This window comes from Channa argus, chromosome 6 (genome assembly GCF_033026475.1).
Source record: "Channa argus isolate prfri chromosome 6, Channa argus male v1.0, whole genome shotgun sequence".
NCBI classification, from domain to species: domain Eukaryota; kingdom Metazoa; phylum Chordata; class Actinopteri; order Anabantiformes; family Channidae; genus Channa; species Channa argus.
This window is the reverse complement of record NC_090202.1, coordinates 9,395,761-9,408,398: the sequence shown is the minus strand read 5'-3', so window position 1 is coordinate 9,408,398 and position 12,638 is coordinate 9,395,761. Positions and strand designations below refer to the sequence as shown.

Here is a 12,638-nt window from a genome sequence, read left to right as displayed (position 1 = left end):
TTACTCTTGTATTAATGTGTAATTAGCATTTTACTTTTTTAAATGAAGTAAGTTATGTATTTTTATGTATTTGATTTAAGAGATTTGGTTACTTTCCATCACTGCTGTTACACTTGTTTGTTTGTTTAAAGTTGCTGACTGAATATGTGTTGTTATATAGACGTTTTTATAATAACTGATTTCAACTAAAAGTCTCTCATTAAAACAAAAATAAAAATCTTAGAATGAACTTGTGCACTCTGTAGTTGTCATATAGGAGATGATGTGAGGTGGTCATTGGCATGTTTAAAGATGATTTGACATAAACATGAAAATGAAGCATTGAAACAAGCATCTTTCTTGCCTCCTTCCTTTCTCGTAGTTTCGGTGTCCTACTCTGGGAGCTGCTCACCGGAGAAGTTCCTTACAGGGAGATAGACGCACTGGCAGTGGCTTATGGTGTTGCCATGAACAAGTTAACACTTCCTGTCCCTTCTACTTGCCCCGAACCATTTGCTCAGCTACTGGCAGGTAAGCAGTTGATCACAGGGGCACTTTGTTGCAGTTGTTTGATTCGAGAAAGTCGGTACTTCTGCGAAAATGCTTTTTGTTTCCTTTGTCTCACTTGGACACTTCCAGCACCTTGTGTTCTGTGCTGTTTCTTTGCTTCGTCATCAAATGTGACCTCAAATGTGTCAGTGAGGACACAATCAGTTTAAATAAAGCTTTTGGGTGTTCAAATACAGTAACTTTAAGAAAGTTTGAACTTACTTTTGAGGTTATGGCTGAACATAAAAACCTTTTTCACTCCATCTGAGAGCTGAAAGCTCTACTCAGAGATGAAACGAATGAAGATTTTTTTGAATGCTTTCGTAAAGTTGCGCTTCCCCATGTACACCCGTATGCAGTCTTGTGCCTGATCTCCCCTGGGACAGATCTCTCCTTTGCTCCTTGTGAACAACGCTGGCAGCACTCTGTTAACAGTGGTAGAGTATTAACCAGCCCTTGTTTCACAGTTGAGGTCACTTCTGTTTAACTCACATGTGACCATATGTCCCAGTTGCTTTAATGTGTTTATTCCTGGGCTTGATTTTCATACGAGTTGGTAAGCTGCAGGCCAGGTTTGATGTCTAATAGAAAATAGGGCTTCTCAAACTGTAAGCTCAGCCACACACTTCAGTCACCTCCCTCCACTTCCCTCCTGCTCTGCTGCTTAAGCCTTTTTCCTCCTCATCCCTCCTCTCACTCCACTCCATCTTATCCATGTTCATCCGTTAATCCCTCCTTTGTCAACACTCGCTGCTCTCTGCACTGTGTTTACTCCTGTCATCATCTCACTTTCATCTCCTCTCTCAGCGACTTTAACCACGTGTACTTTATTTTAATTTAGCTGATCTGCTAAATCAGGGTTGGTGAAAATATTTCTAGCTAGTCAAACCAGTCTCTGCTTCTGCTCCCTAATGATGTTTTGCACAGTTTCTTCTTTATTTCGTTGTGTTGGTATGAGTCTGTTCAATCTGTGGCTCAGCACAGTATTGTAGGTGTGTACCATTTTCCCTCAACACTGTCACTCAGGTTTTGGCTGATGATGGTGGCCATATGCTGTGCCATCTTGCTCACTTCCACTTCTCCTGTTGCCTTCTCTACTGCCAGGAATCAGGAAAAGAAACATATGTCTGAACCATTACGTCAAGTTTCAGTTCTCTTTGTGTTTTATTGATACAGGTATTGTTACAGGACACTGTTAATACTGGTTATTCCTCTGCATCAAACACTCATCTGTGAGTGGCACGAGTTGTGAGCGTCTCGACTGGCCGTTTCCAGGCTGGAAACATTTGACACTTTTTATGTAGCTCAGTGTATGTGGTAAAAGGTGGTGTTTTGTAAATGGACACTGGCACACACCTATTTTGTCCATATAACATCAATCATAACCCAAAAAAGAAGATTGCGTTACAATGTAAAATAAATGTAGTTATAGTTAATAGTTTTAGAAAAGAAATCTTTAAAAAAAAACAAAGAAATCTTTAAAAAAAAAACACAGAATGGTTCAAAATATTTAATTTTTGGTTTGAGCAAAGGTGTAATTTTGTGTCGGTATCTCGCTTTTGTACCTGTTCCTAAACAATTTCAATATTTTCAAACCTTTGATTGTAATATTGTGCATTCCTCTGTTTAACAGCTTCTCAGGGTTGTAAAATGCACAACACATGACATTAACCTAAGAAGTCTCTTGTTACTATGAAACAAAACTTCTCCTCTCCTGTGTCGTCTCCGTCAGAGTGCTGGAGCTCCAACCCTCATAGCAGACCCTCGTTCACCAGCATCCTGAGGCGACTGCTGACCATTGAGCAGTCGGCCATGTTTCAGATGCCTCTGGAGTCCTTCCACTCCTTACAGGAAGACTGGAGGCTGGAGATCCAGCAGATGTTTGATGAACTCAGGGCCAAAGAAAAGGTAATAAAAATATACTTGTTCTTTATTTGACTATTATCCTTTAATGCAACAGTGAGTTAGAATATTTGTCATTTTACCCCACAGTATATATTTGACTCTTGATAAGATGTCACTTTGGTCACTGGGTAAATTGGATGGGAATGTTTTAATTTTTTTACATTTTACAAAACCTTTAGTGGCTCCACTTTAACTGATTACATGAGTAAAATGCTGCTTAAACAATTATTCAGTAGTGTAATAAAAACCAAATTAATATATAACGTCACACTCAGGCCTATTTTACTGCATCGAGTATTTTGACTTAAGCAAGTTTTCCCACATACTTTTACTTACTTGACTTTAACATGGAATGTGTACAGACGCTCAGTGAAGGCTCAGCAATCCACTAACAAACACGTCTCTCAGATAAAGCAAAAGAAAAAGGAACAATGGACCGTGGGTAGTTACAATATTTCAGAAAATATTAATGTTGTATTTAAAGGGGGGCTTGGTGGATCAGTGGTAGAGCATTGGGTTGGGATGCAGAAGGCCACAGGCTGAAATCCCACCCCACCCAGTGTGGCCCCACTCAGCTATCAAGAGCCATCTTGGTGTTGATAAAATAAGAGGGTTGTGCCAGGAAGGGAGTACGGCCATGCCAAATCAACATGCGAAACATGTTCCGCTGTGGCAACCCCTGAAGCCGATGATCTTTAAAAACTGTCTAAGCACACAGATAATATAGTGTAGTTAAAATAACTGTTCAACATTTCATAATGAGGGTGGAGAAATCTCACCATGTCACTATCTTTCTGAGGTGTTTCTGCACGTTGCTATGCTAATAAACACCTCTCCTCTTCACTTCTCTCCTTTCCTCATTACAGGAGCTGAGATCTTGGGAGGAGGCGTTGGCTCGAGCAGCCGAGGAGCAGAGGGAGCAGGAGGAGCAGCTGAAGAGGAGAGAGCAGGAGCTGGCAGAGAGGGAGATCGACATCGTGGAGCGAGAGCTGAACATCATCATCCACCAGATGTACCAGGAAAAACCCAGCGTAAAGAAGAGAAAGGGCCACTTCAAGAAGAGCAGATTACTAAAGCTGGGCCGAGACAGCAACTGCATCAGTCTGCCATCTGGTGGGTGGGGACAGGAACTGCAGTCAGATTGTTGTCATATTATGTGTTAATCAAAAGTCCAGATACTCTATGAGCAACGAGTCACATTAATCAAGTGACGTAATCCCGCTTCTACTGTAAAAGTCTTCTGCGATCATGTGACTGATCACAAGCCAACCAGAAACAGTATATCGTTTCTGCATTTTCTATATTGTACATTCTTTACATTATTAAGTTCCAGACAATCAAGATGTTTAGACGGTGATTCCAAAACAGTCTGCACTAAATTTATTGGTTTGCACCACGTGCTACAAAAAAACATCCTCTCAAATATTCACATGAAAACTGCCCTAATCTTAATCATATTACTTAATGCAGTTGGTTGTAGCCCTACCTGGCTGTGGGGGTTGACACAAATGAAGGAGACTCTCTATGTAACTGAATAAATAAATATTTATATATTCAGGCAAACTTCATGAATAAGAGTGGGGTGTGTAAGCCAGTAAAATCAGTAGTGTAACAGGTGTATGCAAGTGATTGCTGTGTCTGTATGTTGTAAGTAGTTTAATCAAAAGGTTAAAGTAACTTAAAGCAACAACAAATGACCAGGATCCTGCAGGGACAGAGGAGCGAGGCACCACCAGGCCCAGGTTCAGCCAGCGTGAACTAATGTCCAGTCTGACAAACAAGAGATGACAGGCTGTGAGCTCTGCTGAACAGGAGAGGTCACCACAGTCCTTCTTGTCAATATTAGAAAACATTACTGCAGTCATCAAGGACATTTAGGACAAAGACCATTTTTAAGTAACTTGCACAAACGTTTTCTTTTTAAGTTTTACCACGTCATGTGATAGTATCTTTGCTTTTACATCACCAGTTGTCCTCAGATCACCCGTGAACAAGATTTTCATGAACATATATAAAGTATGTTGTATGTTGATATTAAAAAGACAGAGATTAGACTCAAGAGCTGTGGGGGTGGGGGGGGGGGTCTAAGCCAAAGAGTCTAACAAAGGTCTAAGACTACTTTCAAACTTGATGTTGCTGTTCATTATGGCCCCTTTTAGCGTTTGTTTTCTGTGACTTGTATTACTGAGAACCTGTACGTCTGTTCTTCTTATGTTCCTGAAACTGCAATCTATGTAAATGACATAACAAATTGATTTTCTATCTCTGTGTCCTTCAGGCTTTGAGCATAAGATCACAGTACAGGCGTCTCCCAGCGTGGACAAGAGGAAGAACCAGGGGAGTGAGAATACCACCCCGCCTGCCAGCCCGGGGGTCATACCCCGACTCAGAGCGATTAGATGTGAGTGTAAACAAAAACAAGACAAGAATTAAAAACTTGAATAAAGACCTGGAAATCATTCTCAATAATGTTCTTCCACCTCATATTTACTTTTATTTCCAAAAGAAACGTACATACAATAATTTTCTGTTCTGCCAAGTTTACTAATTATAATCCTCTACAGTATACAGTTTTAGACAAAGTATAACAAATCTTAATATAAGATTTAACGAGTCCTGTAGTAACAGTGTAAAGTTTGACTTTGTCCTCTACCTGTTGATTAAATAACTTTCTTTCTCAAACACATTTTTTCCCCCCAATATTCCAGCAGCATTTTGTAACCCTTCTTTACCAGTTGACACTGCAGATGCTAGTTGTAGACATCACCCAACAAGAGTAAAAGCGCTCATTATGCAATATGTGGCATAGTTAAGTTAATATAGTATAATTAAAAAAAAAATTTCGCCACTTGTGTTGTCTGGCAGTGACACCGAGTGATGGCAGTAAGACGTGGGGCCGCAGTGCTGTGTGCAAGAAGGAAGACCTGACAGCCAACAAGAAGAAAGGACGGACCTGGGGACCGAGCTCCACCCACCAGAGGGAGAGGGTCGGCGGGGAGGAAAAGTATGTAAACATAAAGCCGGTTAAAGTAATTGACTGTGTGCAGGATTGACTGTCTCTGACTGTGGTATATTTTGTGAAAAGTTTCTAAAATGATTCACGGGAAACTATGACAGCAACAACTCACAATTAAAATAATTGAAACTTGTGTGTTGTCTGGAAAAGTTATAACATAAAATCTTTTCCTCTGACTGAAGAATATGAGGCATTTCCTCATGTGAGTGGAATCTCAGTAGGTGAACAGAAAACAAGCTTCACGATTCCCATGACTCAGTTTCTGATTCAGATTTATCAGGCACATTGTGTTTCGTCATATTTCACAGCACAGAAATTAGACAGATCCATGTTGTGTCAAAAAGGGACCTGTGGTCTTTCAGTGTGTGACATGATTCTTATTCTTATTCTTCATTCATTGTCTAACAAATGTTATTTTACTAGCTCCTTCTGACAAAGTGTAGTGAGTCATTTAGTAATGGAAAGATAATTTAATAGCTAAGATATTAGCTTGTATTATTGACATATCATGAGTTTGGTTTGACAGCAGTATTCTACTGTTTGCAGACTGAAATCACTGGGTGAGGGAAGCAAAGTTTGGTCGTCCAGTGCACCAAACCTAGGCAAATCTCCCAAACATGCACCCATGACCGCTGGCTTCTCTAGCTTGAATGAAATGGGTGAGTTTTTACTTTTCATTTTAAGCTGTAACTGGAAACAACCTCGGCTTAAGCCCGACTTTTTCTGTCTTTAACAGAGGAGTGCAGTGAGCTTGAGGAATCACCTGGGTCCTTGTTGCCCTCAGAGACGAGCAGTAATGGGGCCATGGAGGACTCAGGGTCCCTGTGGAGTAGCCTGGGGTCCAACACGATGCCTGTTGTTGGAAATATGAGTCTGGGGCCAGGAGGCCTAGGCACGGGCATCAGCTATCAGGACTCGCTCCGTCGCTGCAGTCAGAGGAAGAAGAGTGATATGTTTTTGCTGGGTTGTGCCTCCCTGCTCGCGTCTGTCGCCCTCGGACAAGACCTGCTGCAGCTGGGAAAACTACGGGTAGGAAAACAGGACAGGAGTTAAACCTGGGAACCCCCCCCCCCCCCACACACACACACACACACACACACACACATTATTTTTAATCTTTATTATTTTCAAATGGAAGAAATCACACATTAACCATTAACATAACAGTAGCTAAAGTCACACACACCGTCCCCAGATATCAGATGGACTATCTCAATATACTATTGGGATTGAATAAAACTGAGTTTCTGCAGTGGAAACAAGCTGCAGAATTTTGCGCATTGATGCTGTTGAGTTAAGAATAAACAGAGGTTTTCCAGCATCTTGTTGATTCTGAGTTTTTAGGATTTCACAACGAGGCTCAGATAGATGGAGTGTAAATGAAGGCCAGAGGGATGCATGTTTATTCATTTTTTATATCCAACCTGCGGATGTTTTGTTCTGCTCAGCACTAACATGGCCTGATGTTGTTGTCAGGTGCTTCAGGACGAGCAGGACCTGAGAGAGGAGCAGCGAAAGAAAAAAGATGGCCTCTTCCAGCGGACGGGACGATTCCGTCGCAGCACCTCTCCACCCAGCCGAAACCTGTCCCTCTCCCTCTCCAGAAATCACGATTCAGCTCTCCCCATGGACCCGTCTCCCTCTGTCACACTCCTCTCTTTGTCCTCTCTGTCAGACTGCAACTCCACAAAGTCCCTCCTCCCCTCTGACCCAGATGATTATCCTCTGACCCCGGTGACAGGGGTCAAAACACCGGCAGCACCTCCAGCTCCTGCCCTAAACCCGCTTTTAGACCTGCGGGCAGAGAGCTTCAAGAAGGAGCCCAACCAGTCACTTACGCCCACCCACGTGTCTGCAGCTATGGCCCTGAACCGAGGACACAGACGAACCCCTTCGGACGGGGCGATACGACCCCGCGCCCAAACTCTGGGACACCACAGGACGCCGTCAGATGGGAGCATGCCCATGCCTCCTCCACCGGGAGCATCACACATCACAACCAACAAGGGTACAGGACAATTTTTATACGTTAGAGGAACACAGAGCCACATGTTTTTAATCCATTTATTAATAAATGTAAGAACCTGCTGCTTAGATGCTAAACAAGAAGTGGAATCGAGTAAACGAAGACATAAAGATTCCGACTGTTGGCATTGGAACAAAATGTAATGAGAACAACGGCAAATATGTTAAAGTTGGGCCGATTGGATTGCGAATGTAGCATGTGACTTTAAAATAATTGTCATGTTGGATGTTTGTGTTTATTGTTTTTATGTGTTTGACTTTCTGACACAAAGGAACTAATGACTAAGGGAAGTCCCTACTCTAAACCACATCAGTGGTGATGAAAATGAAAGCTGCCTGAGGTTTATTGTGATGGATTTAGACATAGAAAGGCCTGGATTTTTTTGCCTGAAATGGAGGAAAAACACATGAATCTTCTTTTCTCTGGCGCTTTATTATGTGATCTAAGGCTGCAGGTGATTGAGGTTTTATGTTATTGATTAGCATGGAAAAGGTTTTCTCAGTCATAATTGTTACATATTGACGTTCTCTTGGTTTGTAAGAAAATCCAGTTCTCAAATTTGAGAAGCTTGAACCAGAAGCTTGAATTTTTTCTTTCATTTTCTCACTAATATTAATTAAACGTTTTCTTTTTGACTTTCAGGTACACAGGACACTCTGGACATCCCTCGTCTCCCCAATCCATCCACCATCTTTCCAATTCCTCATCGGCGCAAAGCTCCCGCCCCACCAATCCCTGACCCAGATCCTCTCTGCCTCATCAGTCCCCCGGAGAGACCTAAGACACTGGAGTTTGCCCCGCGGCCACGGCCCACCCCGGCCAGGATGAGAGCTGACCCCTGGAAGCTGGGCTCTCTCTCTCGGACCCTGAGCCTGTCGCCGGGCAGCAGCTGTGACAGCCCGCTCGGTTCCGGGGACAGCAGTGCCAGTGCACCACAGCCCAATCTGATGGACATGGACGTGGAGGGCCAAAGTTTGGACCACACTGTTCCTCTGTGTGGACAGCTGCAGCCGGCCACTCTGTGTGGACAGCAGTTCTCATAATGAAAGAAAGAACATGTCTACTTTTTTGCATTCAAACCTGTTCCAGGACGTTAGGCCTAAAGAAATGCCTACTGATGTCTGAGCCGAACAAAGTGCACTCGCTGAAGTTTGCAAAAACATCCCCCTTCTTGTCATGCATTTAGGCACTTACTGGAAGCCATTCCTCTCGTGTGCCCTTGTAGTTTGCCAATAAGGTATAAACCCCTCACAGTGAGCCTTTCCCTCGTAGTGCTCTCTAACCTGCACGACACTGAGGGTCCCGGAGGCCTCTCAAAAGCCTTGTAGTGTGCTCACCTTATCCATCACATTTTCCTTGGAAAGCAGCTCTGCCTACTCCTTAGTGCCCCATGACCAGGCTGCATTTCCTTGAGACTCACAGCTTTCAAAAGCCATTCAAGTACTTCAAAAGCCACTTTTTGACTTTCCTTACTGTTTACTTCAGTCCGTCTGCTTGCGCTGTTGCCTGTCTGTGTGGCCACCCACGTCCTGCTTGCTTCCTGAATCGCACTCCAAAGACAAGAAAACCATTTCACCTGTACATTCATTAGTTCAGGGGTGTTTCCCTAACAAACACCAGCGCTGGGCTGTTTAAAATTCTTAATAGTGTCCTTGTTCTTATTTTGCACCCCGTTTGTTCTGTCGGGTCACAAACACCTACTTTGTGAGCTCTGCCTTTCTCCACACATTTCATCTCTTCTGCATGGGGGTCAAAGTCCTCTTCCGTCTTAGACTGAGACAGGAAAAAGCCTTTTTCTGGAAACACTAGCAGACTGGTTACATCCTCAGCCTTGTACAGGAAAAAAAAAAGTTCTTTTCTCAGTGCTTGCATCATCCCTGAAGCAAACTGTTAGCAAAAATTTTTTTTATCGGTTTGGCGGGTGTGTTTCTCTTTGTGTGAATGTGCATATATTACTGTAAATGTGTGGATGAACAAAATGGGTTCATTTTGGTGTGTCAGTGCTTTTTCAGTGCATGTTATTTTATGTGTGGATGATTCTACGTACGCTACATTTAACATTTCTCCAAAAGAAGACCACTGGTGGCTACACGCATTTTCATCTCGTTTGTCTTTTACATGTTTTTAGATAATACCATTCCTTGCTAGCAGTCTGTAGTATGGATCCAAATTTATGCCACCCAACCGAGATACTGAAAGGAAATGCTACCTGATCTCAACATCAGCCTCATTTTCATGTAAGACTGTTTTGAGCCTTCGCATTCTCATTGCAGTGGCTCTTTGAGGCCCCATTGTGCACCTACAGTAATAAATCTCTCTGTGGACTAGTGGACTCGGCACAAAGTGCTGTAGTCACACCTGACAAATCAACTTTTATCTCTGGAGTTGTTTTCATATGGTGGACAGTTTGTCTGGGTTGCAGATGTCATTTACTTGACTGTCCAGATTTCTCTTGGTGAGTGTGAATATGTGTGTGTGTGTGTGTGTGTGTGTGTGGTGTATGGGATGGTGACAGTCCCATAGGTAGAAGAGTGAGCCCAAACTCATTCTCCTCGTGTTGTTAAGAACACTGAGTATTTATTGAATTTATTGTTATTATTGGAAATAAATAATAATTATTATTACAGTGCTCTTCCTGGGATATATGTATATATTTGTTAATATAACAGGAAAAAACAAGTAAAAGCTAGAAAACTGCTTACTGAAACGTCCATGTTGTCTGCAGTCTCAACCTGTGACATTTCTATTCCCAATGAGGAATAAGTGTGACATGTGATGGATGAGAGCAGAATAAAATAACAAAAACTGAGAAAGATGCTTCAGTGTCAGTACACCGTTTTTTTTTCTGCCTTAATTATTGTAAGAAGAGTAGTAGTAGAAGACAAAACTACAAATTCTGGAGACTGAAATATTGTCATTAGGTTGTTTATGTGGACGAGTGAAAGCACAAGGAGCATTTTACTGTTGTGGCTTCTCAAGGAGCTAGAGTTTCTTCTATACACAGATAAAAATCACTACATCAGCGCCGGGTTACACAAACAAACTGTAAAAAATAGATAAATAAAACTAGCTCCACCTTAAGCTACAGTACTACACATCTGCTCAAGCACTAATGCATCAATATTAACAATATTATTTATTGTAATATTATTTTTATATTTAAAACTTTAGGTAATTGTACCTGTTGAATCCTAAGTTAAACGTGTTTGGGTGGTTACATGCATGATTGCATCAGAGACAAAGGCGAGTGCAGTAACAGATATAATCCTCTAGGCGTCATCACTGTGTCCTATGATGTCATATCACTTTCCAGCCTGCTGGTTTTCTCCATTTAATGCATTCCTATAGTGGCTCTCTGACACTGCAGCTACCATAAAAGACTGGTGAAGGTGAACTCACGCATCATCCATCAACTACATGCATCAAAAAACTTAAATACGCCAAAGAAAATGTAATATTTTACACTGACATGATAACCTTTGAATGCAAAGACAGATCCATACATGTGTGATGTGCACGGATGATAAACACACACACACACACACACACACAAATTGTCAGACACTTCACTGCTGTGGCTGTCAGTGTGATCGCCAATCAAACACCAATCCAGATGCCAGCCAGTTACCTAGCAACCCCTCTTCACTTCCATGGTGATGCTATTTAAAGCAACAACAAAGAAAACGGTAAAAAAGGGATGATGGGCCTGAAAATGAAGGTGTTAAAGAGCAAGCGGAAAGCATGCGGCAGGCTGAGTGTCGTGTGACGGCCTCACAGCTGAAACACATACCCGCACGCAAACAGTTTGTGAATAATGAAGATGAGGTGCACTATCCCTGTCTTTTTTTAAACCACCAACTGGCTCTTCCAGCTGCGAGGACCCTTGCACATGTTTACCACCTTCACTTCACAGTTTTCTCTACAGCTTTTTGCCACATGTCTCGTTGTCTATCATGCTGTCTTTCCCCTTTTTCCTTTGTACCAAGAAGAAACCATGTCATGTCGTGTTTGAATATGGGGAGATTCAGTTGTTGCCACCTAAGAGAACAGAAGGAGAAGAAAAGAAGAGAAGCAGAAAAGGCATTTGGAGGATAAAGACAAGATTGGATGATAAAAAGTGTTTTTTGTAGTGGGGACCACTCACCAGACTGCCTGCCAGTTGGCAGTTAGTTAGGCTTTTTCAGATCATTACTTTGATTCATTGTACAATAATTTTATTACAATGACCCTGACCTGACGTGACACCAGTTTTAAATCAATAATATTGGAGGAAACTGTCACCAAAGGTTTGGAATATTGACCATCTAGAAGTGATCCCAGAACGAAGGAAAACATGTTACTGCTCCACTTTATGTAGTGCAACCAATAATGAATAACAACAAGCAGCTGCCATGTTCAGTGTTTCACACATAAGTCTGGCAGGCATTGCTTTATCTGTTGTGTCTCTTTTGCGGCCTGGCAGCTCAGCTCAGCCTACCCACCGGTTGTGTCCCTGAGTGAGACGCTCTGGTCCAGCTCCCCGGCCGGCACCCTGTGGCTGTATGTGCAATATCTTTATGCGCTCAGTGACAATAAAGGTTGTTCTTATGTTTCACAAAATTACAGGGTGTGATGTAGAGCTTGTTATTGATGTCAGCACAGCTGTTGGGTGTTTATAATGAGACCTGCAAACTGACATGTTCCCCTGTGTTTTTGTAGTTCACATTAACACTCACACAGATATTGCAGACACACCTCATCTGTATTCTTGCGGCTTATGTATTTTATAATTAATGATGGTGTTACATGTTTACATCCAAAAGCTGAAGGAGGCATGTCCACTTAGTAGTTGGTCTTCACATTACATCATTTTTTTCTGAGCACTTACAGGTAAAAGGTAGCGTAAATTATCGTTGATAGAGATCTCGCCTTGGGACTGCTACTTCTAAGGTAATAAATAAAATCACATCTTCATTCAATCTGGTTGCTCATGAGCCTAAATCTGCTAAACAACATTATGCAATGTCACTGAAAGCTCCAGCACAGTGATGAGAGGGTCATGGCCAAGTGCTGTTTTTAGGAAGTCAAGATTGAAAATCCTCAGGGCTCTTTAGATTTGCCAGTAAAGTAGGAAACTGATTCTCATGTGAAATTGATGTCCATTTCAAAGGATTTAGTTTTGCA

At 42.1% G+C, this 12,638-nt stretch overlaps 1 protein-coding gene across 3 annotated transcripts in view; it reads left to right on the top strand.

Annotated features, from left to right (window-relative positions):
* map3k10 (mitogen-activated protein kinase kinase kinase 10) overlaps positions 1 to 9,124 on the top strand; it is a 30,176-nt gene extending 21,052 nt beyond the window's left edge. For 2 of the 3 annotated variants that reach the window (XM_067506838.1, XM_067506839.1), the window contains 9 exons: positions 362 to 510; positions 2,261 to 2,436; positions 3,300 to 3,546; positions 4,712 to 4,834; positions 5,299 to 5,437; positions 5,996 to 6,108; positions 6,186 to 6,478; positions 6,926 to 7,457; positions 8,118 to 9,124. In XM_067506838.1, the coding sequence (XP_067362939.1) occupies positions 362 to 510; positions 2,261 to 2,436; positions 3,300 to 3,546; positions 4,712 to 4,834; positions 5,299 to 5,437; positions 5,996 to 6,108; positions 6,186 to 6,478; positions 6,926 to 7,457; positions 8,118 to 8,518 (2,173 nt within the window). In that variant the 3' untranslated portion in view covers positions 8,519 to 9,124. The remainder of the gene's footprint in view (positions 1 to 361; positions 511 to 2,260; positions 2,437 to 3,299; positions 3,547 to 4,711; positions 4,835 to 5,298; positions 5,438 to 5,995; positions 6,109 to 6,185; positions 6,479 to 6,925; positions 7,458 to 8,117) is intronic. The other variant, XM_067506840.1, reaches the window with a different exon arrangement.
* Positions 9,125 to 12,638: the final 3,514 nt, after the last annotated feature.